Genomic DNA, 10565 nt, shown 5'->3' on the forward strand with positions numbered 1-10565 from the left:
TCAATCCTGATACCACTAATAAATATGACAAGCATGATTCCAACAGATCTGTGTGCAAAAGAGATGCAAGATCACCGATATGGCTTAAGGATTACATTATAAATTCATAATGTTTCATTATTGTCTAAACTCTGTACCTTTATGGGCATGTTATTCTTAGGTTTCTATAATTCTTCCTCACAAACTTAAAGTAAATATTTCATTATGTATTTAAAGTTATCTTCTTTCGCATAAATGGTTGGAGGCGTGTTATATCTTTATATTTCATGTTACAATTCAACAATTCCTTATTTTATTACTTTTAATTGTTATAGTGGTAGATACCTTTTGTCCTCTTCACTTTATTTCGCATGGAACATTCTGACAGTTGTAATGCAGCCTGCCTTAGAATGTTGGGAATGGTTCCGTCTGCGGAAGAGAGCTTATTGTGAGAAGCACTGTGGAGCAGTGGAGACATGCAGTAAAGGTGGATTTCCTTATACCTGCAGTTTGTACTGATTACAATAGTCAGCATGTGCCAGTTTCACTTTCTCTTCATTTCTTTCTCCCTTCTGTGAAGCATGAACCTAGTACTAATTGCTTCTATTTGATTGCTGTTCTTCTGCTAATTGCGCTGGTACTTTTTTTTCACAGTGTGAAAATCTTTGTCAATACAGTACCCCATAAACTGTCACCACTGGCGTAATGCAGTGATGCTTTGCATAAATTTTAGTAAATCTTGGCATTTTCCAAGTAAAGATCAATATAACTATATATATACAACTGCTCGGCAATATAAGTTTCATACTAAAGGGCATACATCTGCCATCCTTGGACAGTTTGCTTTTCACCTGTCACACGCACCCCATGCCTAAGGAATGGAATGTAAACAAAACAACCCAGTAGTAAAGTAAAAATAAAACTCTTTATATGCTACGTTTGTGTATTATATAGATTTTATTTGCATGTGTTGGGCAGAGACCTTGTCACAAATCAACGCCGCATAATTCTACTACACATAACTCCGCTCAACACCACACAATGCTACAACAAATTCCGATCCAATCCACATAATTCCACTCCACACCACATATTCCACTCCATACACATAACTAAAACACATTGACAAGGCCTATATCTCTTGAATTGCCGAGACTAATTGGCTTTGCCAATGCTGTTTTTATATTAGAACTCTTCCTTTGGCCAGTAAAGCCTTTCTGAAATCGTGCAAATCACAAAACCATTGACCTGCTAGCCCCTTGTAATTCTAGCTAAAGACAGCTTTAGATGTATACATGTGATCTATTCCTCAAAAACAAGAATAGTAAAACATTCTACCAGACCTGGACACTAGCTAGTACACCAAGACACTGATACATTTTGGCCTCATTATTTACAAAATGGATATCAAATGTAAAGGGCATTCGGCAGTGTTTGACCTGACAGCCTTAGGGTGGTCATCCCCCAATTTGTTGCCTGCCTCCCTCCATTTTTGTTACCTTGTTTTTGCTGGTTTTAGGACTCTCTGCACACTTTACCATTGTTGACCAGTGCTAAAGTACATGTGCTCTCTCCCTAAACATGGTAACATTGGCTCCTACCCAAATGGGATATTTAATTTACTTGTAAGTCCCTAGTAAAAGTGCACTAGAGGTGCCCAGGGCCTGTAAATTAAATGCCACTAGTGGGCCTGCAGCACTGAGTGTGCCACCACATTAGTAGCCTTAACCATGTCTCAGGCCTGCCACTTCGACTTGGCATTTAAAACTACTAGCCAACCCTTAAACTCCTTTAGGTAGGCCCTAGGTAATCCATAGGACAGGGTGCTATGTAAGTAAAAGGTAAGGTATGTACTTATGTGTTTTACATGTCCCAGTAGTGAAAAACTCACAAATTTGTTTTCCACTGCTGTGAGGCCTACTCCTCTCATAGGCCAGCATTAGAACAGCCCTTATATACTTTTAAGTGGTAGAATATGATCTGAAAAGAGTAGCCCTGTCATGTTTAGTATGACCAAAATGGTAATAGGAAATCCTACTTACTGGTGATGTTGGATTTAATAGTACTATTTTAGAAATGCAACTTTTAGAAAGTGGGCATTTCTCTGCACATACTGCCATCTGTGTCTTACAGCCCGTCTCCAATTCACATCTGGGCTGTGCTGGTTGATAGCTCCCATTGTACATTCCACCCAGACAGCAGGCCTCCAAAAATCATAAAAATGTTACTAGACCTGCAGGTCAAGTAGCTTGAATAAGTTACTCGACCTAAATGTAATGTACTTGACCTGGAAACGGGTCTCAAATTGTGTGACCCTAGGCAAATACTGTATTTTACAGTCGCCTTTTTCTTCAATCTCACATATGGCTGCACCTTCAAATACGTGAGTTCAGCATTTCTGCTGTAAAAAATGCTCTTTTGTTTGATTAAATACACTAAACGTTTGCTCCATGTGTAATAAATCTAGCCCACATATAGGGTACACATGATCCATGCATGACTTGCCTCTTAGTTTACTTATAGCTTTGCTGTCAGGGCAGGAGTGTTTCTCAGCTCATGTTTAAACATTCACTTTTAATAAATATATTACTAAAGTGTGATGTGGTAGCACACTGTCATTTACAGATAGTACATTTCCAAGAAATGTCCAAAAACCTTCCCACTAACTTGAAGCTTTACTGATAAAACTATATAGGTTAATAACAATAATCTGTGAAAATTGGGTTTCAGAAAACAATTATCATTTGCACATCACCAAGTAAAGTGTTCTGACTTTTTTTTCATCATATTAAAATACTTCTTTCATCACACAAAAGTACAGAAAATGGTCTTTCACAGCTACAGAAATATATTTTGAAATGCTTTTAAAGTTGACTTAGTTATATAAATGTTGTGTGTTACCAAGAGCCTTTCATTTGACAGAGGTCAAACCGTTCACCTTACACAGTTCTGGAACTCTGCAGCCAAAAGTATTTGCATTGTAAGAAGAAAAACTGATTTTTGACCTCTGTCTCTGAAAACAGAGCAAATGTGTCAAGAATAAGATTTAAAGGCATCTTAAGTGCTAATTTGGTTTCTGACTGAACAGAACACCTCTCTTTGATCACTCTCCAGAAGGGGCGAAAGGATCTAAAAATAGTTCAACCTCATAAAATAAAACTTGCCATAGCAAGTGATCGAGTAGATCTTTGGAGCCATGGACAGCCATAAGCACACGACACTCAGCCACATCAGCATTCATCTGCATACTGAATGGGCCTCCCTGAGCAGGAAGGATGGAGGGGCTCTCTCTTACACATCAAAGACCAGTGGCCTTCCCTCACACAAAGGACTGATAACCCCAACAGGGATCCTAGCGGGCAGGACTTGTGCACTCCAAAACCACTCTTTGAAGTTTCACCAGCTTCAGAGACATTTTTGGGTATATATACTGGGTCTCTGACCCCACCAAATCAGGCACTTCTGGATCTTGACTTGGACTATGTCAGGGGGACTGCCTGGCTGCCCAAAGGACTCATCTGGACTACTTTTCTGAGAAGGACTGCTGCCCTGCTTGATGCAATGCTGCCTGCTGGCCTTTGACTCTGCTGGAAGGACTCTGGCTTCCCCACAAGTGCTCTCCATGGGCTTGGATTGAGCTTGCCTCCTGTTCTGAAGTCTCAGGGCCACAAAGACTTCACCCCAGAGAAGAAAATCCCCACGTGTCGAAAAATCGATGCAATGCCTGCAGAAATCGACACAGCGCCTGCTTTGCGGTGGATAAATCGTCGCATTGCCTACCGGACTGAGGCAGCACCTGATCTTTCTACCACAGCGCATGAAGGATTTTCAATGCATCATCCCTGGGTGTCAAAATATCCCCACATCACAGTGAGGAAGCAAGACTGCCCACCTGGAAATCGACGCATCACCTTGCAGCGTAGAAAGAAACGACACATGGTCTATGCCTCACCAGATAATCCGAAACAGTGCTTTATTTTTCAAGGCAACGCCTCCTCTGTGGCCCTGTGCATCGTTATTTTTTACACATCCCAGGTACTGTGTGTTACAAGGATACAACCACTGATTCATAAGGATTGATACTCTTTTAAACCTTTAAAAAGTGAGATATTGACTTGTGCATATTGGATTTTTGTTGTTTTAATCTTATTGTATTCAGATAAATATTATCTATTTCCTAAACAGGTGTGGAGTACTTTTTGTAGTCTTTTCACTGTGTTACTGTATGAGTTATTCCACAAATACTTTACACATTGCCTTCTAAATTAAGCCTGCCAGCTCTGTGCCAAGCTACCAGAAGGTGAACACAGGATAATCTGGATTGTGTTGTGACTTACCCTGACTACAATTGTGATCCCTACTTGGACAAGGGTGTATACCTCGGCCAACTAGAGACCCAATTTCTAACAGGCAGCACACCCAAACCTGGAGTGTTGGACTTGAGGCCTAGATGGTTGAATGGCTTTAGAGATGTTGTTATACCCAGTTAAGGGATGCCTTCCAGAAGCAGCATTTAGTATGATGTGTGTGGGAACACAGAGGGAGCTCAGTCCATAGTGCTCTTGGGGGGCGATGATTTATTCAGCAGTACAAGGGCATGATTAAGAAAAAACCCTACCTGGGTGTGAGAGGAGGACTACGAGTGTATCTTTAGTACATCACTTATCTTGCACATGCATTGCTCTTGAATTGTCTTGTATACCTGGACAGGTGAATGGAAGAATGCACCTTGTGAACCAACCAATCTGCTGGTCTCTCTTTGTATTGACCATGTATAGTGTAATATGCATGTTCACTATTTATGAAAGTGAAAATGCAAATGAAGGGGAAACAGCCATTACTACGCTGCTGTTCCCCCAACTAGCCTTTACCACGCATGCGTTACAACACATGCTTCATTACAATGAATAGCCTTTAACCACGCATTCTCTTACAATGATTGTAATGGTATGAATGGTAAGGGTTATGTTTTGTAATGATGGTGAAGGTTATTGGCTTTGTTAGAGGAAATGGAAAGATCATTCTGTTTCCTCAGAACGAGCTGAAATGTGCTTTTGGAGTAAGGTAAGGGGGTTTGAGTCTGGGGGTGGGTGTTACTGTTTTATGGAGGGGGTGTGGGTTATGTTTTAGGACGGGCGGTTCTCAGGTTAATTGCGGAGGGAGGATTGGGCTTGGGGGGGACTGTTTTAGGGAGGGGCAGGGGTAGGGGTGTTGGGTTTAAGGGCTGGGTGGATTTCGGGCTCGGGGGTATTGGGCCTGGGGGGTACTGTTTTAAGGAGGGGGGGGTTATGTTTTAGGGCGGGTGGTTTTTAGGTTAAGTGTGGATTGGACTTGGGGATGGGGGAACTGTTGTAGGGGGGTGGGGAATGGGGGTTAGGTTTTAGGGTGGGATGGTGGTTTTCGGGCTTAGGGTGGGGGATTCAGGTCTGGGGTGGGGGGACTGTTTTAGGGAGGGGCAGGGGTTAAGTTTTAGGGCGGGGTGGTTTCCAGGCTGGGGGTATATTGGGCCTGTGGAGTACTGTTTCAGGGAGGGAGTGTAGGGTTATGATTTAAGGAGGGCGGTTTTCAAGTTAAGTGCAGGGAGGGGGTTGGGCTTGGGGGTTGGGGGACTGTTTTAAGGAGGGGGTTGGGGTTAGGTTTTAGGGTGGCCCGTTTTTCGGGGTAAGGGCGGGTGAATTGGGTCTGCAGTGAGGGCACTTTTTAGGGAGGAACGAGGGTTAGGATTTAGGGTGGTGGGGGATTTTTGCGCTTGAGGGGGTATTGGGCCTGGGGAGGACGTTTACCACGCATATGCCTTTAAAAGACATGCTTTTCCAACATAATTCGTTGTAAAGGCAGGTGTGGTAAGGGATATGCGTAGTAATGGCATTCTCGTTGTAACACACTAGTGGTAACAGTGTGCGTTGCAATAGAATGCATGGTTCTGACATACAACTAAATGAAATTGTTTGCACAAAAGTGCAAGAAACAGAAGTACAGAGAGAGAGAGTGAGTTCTGGGTCAGCAACTTTCAGCCATTGGCTTCTCTGTGTTTTTCATGTTTTGTCATTGCTTGGATGAACTGTTCATCAATGCAATGACATTGCACGGATAGTTACACTGTCCCATTTCTGGCCCCATTAAGGTTTCAGTCCTTTTGTTAACTTTCAAATGAGACATGACTGTTAAGAGTCTGTAAGTGTTCTTTTATATATTTAATTTGGTGGCACAACAATATTTTAATAGTTGTTTTACGGCCGTTTTGTTTATGAAGTGAGTGCTGTTCAGCTAAAGTAACCTGTCAAGAATACAGTGTTACTCACTAAAGCCCCCTGCGCGTTCGCTTGTTTTTATTTGTGGTTATGATTTCATGTTGTTTGAGTTACTTTTTATGTTTTAAAAAATATGTCCACCCACATGCTTTCTTAAATAAGCAAAACAAATACTGGGTGGCCTTTTGTGTGTGTGCCACTGCTATTATCATTTCACAGAGTAAAGCATGCAGAGACTTTATTAACACACCAACAAATGTGCCTGCACTTTGTCTGTGCCCGACAGTTATTACCATGTTGTTATTAAGCAACCAATACAATCCTCTTGTTAAAAAAACTACTGAATATAAAAATGGACCTTAAACAATTTGCTTTGGACACATGATCCTTCCACTAACATTAACACTAACGCTTTTAAATGTACTAAATTGTTTTGCGCAAACAACTGTGAAAAAAAGCTCCTCTGAGTAATATAAGTATATGCATACATATTCACATTTTTGTATATTACAACTACATCTAACTCCCTGCTTCATTCACTGTTTTGCACCGTAATCTTCTAGATTTTTGTAATTTGTCTTTCAGGTTCATCACTTACAACATACACTTTATCTTTATTTTATGGTTCCTTTTATGGCATTCTTCTGTGAGCGTACAGTTTACCTCTGAGTCTATCTAGCAAAAGGCTGTTACTGTCAGCCTCCCTTCCATATTAATATACCAAAGATGTTGCCTCGTTGTGGAACTTATTTCTCGGACACCTGGGGCATCTTAGACATACGGTTGCCAACTATTACCAATTATTTCCCTTAATGATTTGCTTTTATGTTATTCTGATTTGTATAGGGCACGAGAGAGTAGCCATGTGTTGGGCAGGTGAGGATGGAAAATGCCCAAAGCGTTTATACGGCATTAAAAACCAAGATCTACTAATTTCTAGTCTACAGATATGTGGGTTGTGCTCAGGTCCTACGTAACCGAGAGTTCACTTTAGTCTTTCACATTCTATTTTTGCGACAGTATTCAGTCCTACTTCTGTGTTTATGGTATGTGCCGGATTTTTATTTTTGATTTTGAAAATCTCTGGTCAACCCCTTAAGAAGTGTAAAAATAAGTCTAGGTATATTCTAGTTGTTGTCAGGCTGGCGGCAGAGGGTGAACAAAAGAGTACAGGGATCTATCTATCAATGAGTGCAATTAGGAGCTTGGGAGGAAAGTTCTAAGGTAGTAATGACGGGTGAGGGTTGCAGGTGAAAAGTACAAGAATGGTTAGTTTAGGGCTGGAGTTGGAGGCTTAGCCGGGAAATAAACACCCACCATGATCAAGGAGTCTGTGCCCGCCATGGCTGTCACAAATCGGGGATGCTCTCTCTTTTCTGTGATCCTCCTGTGACAAAATGCAACAGCGTCCCTTGTTACCGATCGTCGCTGCTGTTGCTAGGAGACGTTTTCTATTGGAAGCGTAAGGCCGGGTAATCGATAACAGATCACCATGATCCTTGGAGACTAATACTGCATGAACTAAGAAGAGATTCGGAAAATCACAAGCAGTATTTCTCTAGTCTAGAACATCATTCACTGTCAATTGAAGAAGGTCTCGGAAACATACGATATGGTTGGGAACACCTCCTTTTTGTTGCTACCACAAGACAAACCTTAGTCTAACGGCGATAATAATAATTATACTCTCCTGGCGGGAGGGTCCTGGGGGGGGGGGGGGGGGAGGGGGGGGGGGGGACTGGAGAATTATTTCAGTACATCGTATAACCCATTGAGACTACTTGTGTTGGTTTCTCAGCGAACTGTATTTCATACTTAACTGCCAAGTTCTCAGTGTTCACATATGTGACATTTTTATGTTAATAGTGTGCGTCTGTGCCATTTGGGTACCCTATGTGTGATATTTTGAGGGACTATGCATAGCTGTCAAGTTTTCAGTTTGCCTAAGTTTAAATTATGTTTGATTATGCTTGTGTCTGACAGTTTGAGTACCACCAGGGTCTTTGCTAAGTTAGCCCCCTGGGCCAAATCAAATTTCGCTACCTTGTTGCTCCTCACCTCATCTCCTATCTCACACCAAGGTTTTCACTCTAACCTATTCGAGCTTGTAGCAGGAGTTGCTATTCTATTAATTGCATAATTTGTTAAAAACAATACAGTTGCCCAAAGGTTTTCTAACTAGGGAGTGGCCCATTTTTGCCACTGATATTGCCCACTTTCACCACTGGGCCACCATCGCCCTGCCCACTGTCTTCAGTGCTAGCAACACACGGGTGGACGTACTAAACCGTTTCAAGTGGGGTGATTAAACCTAATAAAAAACAGACAAACGGGCCCAAATGGTGAATATTACAACAGAGCTCTTTCATAAATGGCCAGAAAATCCAGAGGTTCTAAAGGCGCCTTAAGGAAGTATTACACTACTTTCTTAATGTCCCAAGGAAGAGTGTATGAGATGAGAGTAAGAGATGTGGCCTGGGGATCAAACTGCCCTTGGGTAATGCGGTGCTTGTTATAGCGCTGTAATGCCCCTCGGTCAAGTTTGCGCTAAATATATATATTTTTTCAATTACACTTCCGAGGGCTATAGGGTTATGCCCAAGACCTATCTCTCATCAAAATGCATAGAACATGTTTCTTCACTTCATGTTTTGTACAGAGTTGGAATTCTGACAATCTCTTGCTGTAGACAGGAGCCCAAACCAGTAACTGAAAACCAATGTTTTACAAAACGCTCAGACCTTCCAAATATTGCATTTGAAAATAGTCTTACATTATTCAACACAAGCTTCTGTCTTTGGCCCATGTGAAAGGGGGGCATCCATTTCTATAAAACTGTTAGGACTACAGAATAGGTTGGGAAATTGCCCACTAGGTTGAGCGCCACTGCTTTAACTAGCGGCATAGCTGGTCACCTATTTATTTTTCTGAGGACGATAACATGCACAGCAAACAGATGGATCTTTTCCTAACTCTCCCTCTCCCGGTTCTCCCTCAGACAAAACCAAGAAGGTAACATGCAGAATCCTTGCTGCAATTTACAGTATGCACAGATAGAATAGAGGCCCGGACACTTCAACAACTTTGTCAAAAGGCTTCTGCTTCAAGGGGGTGGAGAAAGGTTCCAAACCCCTGCAACGCTGAAGGAATAAAAAAGTAGGGTGCCACTGGCTCAGGAGAGTAACTCGGTGCACGTGAATCACAACACTGCATCCTGTAGACAGCGCAGTTTTGAATTTTAAAGGATACATGAAACCAGTGGCACTACTGTGAGGCAGCAGTCTGGGCCACCTACTGTTTAATTGAATGGATTTGTTGGCTGCCGGGTATGGTGGTGATCTCCTGCTGATCTCTTGGTATTCCACTGCTTTGCAATAATGTCCTGCGTGTACTTGTAGGCTACCAGAACAATACAGCCGATGAGGCTAGTCCATGTGGCAAGACAGCAAGGCCGAGTTTTCCTCTTTTCCGACTGCATGAGGAAGAACAGGAGCATTGCACCAGGGCAGCTCCTGCTCTGATTATGTGGGTCACCGATGGGCGTGTGAGGGGTGACTCTCAAAGCAACACCTTCTGCCAATGATGACCTTATCTGTGGCCTGTTCCTTGCTCCTGCTGATGGCGTGAGTGTGGATGGGGAGGGCCCTTTGTACTCACAAGTCAGAGCACCTCCCTCCCCTCACCTAAATCTTCCATTCAGTTATAAATGAGAATTGAGAGGTTCTCGGAGGGGCCCTGAGGGAAGAGATAATTAGGTGGAACGGAGGCAGACGAGGTAAATCATGCAGCACTTGGAGAAAATGAACTAGAAGGGGCCCTTGGCACAAAATTAATTATTTAAATTACTTTCTGAGCAAGTTCAGTGTGCCCCTCTACAATTAGGCTCTCTTGGCATGTGCTCAATCGCTCATGCTAAAGGCTAGCCCTGAGTGCCACAGTGTCTTGAGTAGAATAATGTCTGCGTACTGTAAGTAGATGTTGTGATGAAATCACGATAAATAAGTTCTTGTGTAAGTGTCTTTAATGTCTGGAGCCACACTTGGCTGAGACACTCCTCTGCCTGTCGTCATCTGACTTAGGCACCATTAGAGATTTTAGGTTCCGAACACGAAACACATATATGCAACACATAAACAATACTCACATAAGCAGTGAACACAACACTACCCCCTCTTTTATTATACAAGAAACTTAAATATTCCCATAACTTGACTCAACAAGATGCAAAATACACTACTTTTTTTCCAAATTACGAAGCATGCAAAAATACATTCCTTCGTATCAATGAAAAATTAAAAAAACACGCAAAACTACTCTACTTATTATAAATGATGA

The 10565-nt window shown here is 42.2% G+C and overlaps 1 protein-coding gene across 2 annotated transcripts in view; it reads right to left on the reverse strand.

The window, feature by feature from the left end:
• Positions 1-7651, reverse strand: part of TTC21A (tetratricopeptide repeat domain 21A) — a 391729-nt gene extending 384078 nt beyond the window's left edge. For both annotated transcript variants that reach the window (XM_069211078.1, XM_069211079.1), the window contains exon 1: positions 7548-7651. In XM_069211078.1, the coding sequence (XP_069067179.1) occupies positions 7548-7574 (27 nt within the window). In that variant the 5' untranslated portion in view covers positions 7575-7651. The remainder of the gene's footprint in view (positions 1-7547) is intronic.
• Positions 7652-10565: the final 2914 nt, after the last annotated feature.

This window comes from Pleurodeles waltl, chromosome 10 (genome assembly GCF_031143425.1).
Source record: "Pleurodeles waltl isolate 20211129_DDA chromosome 10, aPleWal1.hap1.20221129, whole genome shotgun sequence".
NCBI lineage: Eukaryota > Metazoa > Chordata > Amphibia > Caudata > Salamandridae > Pleurodeles > Pleurodeles waltl.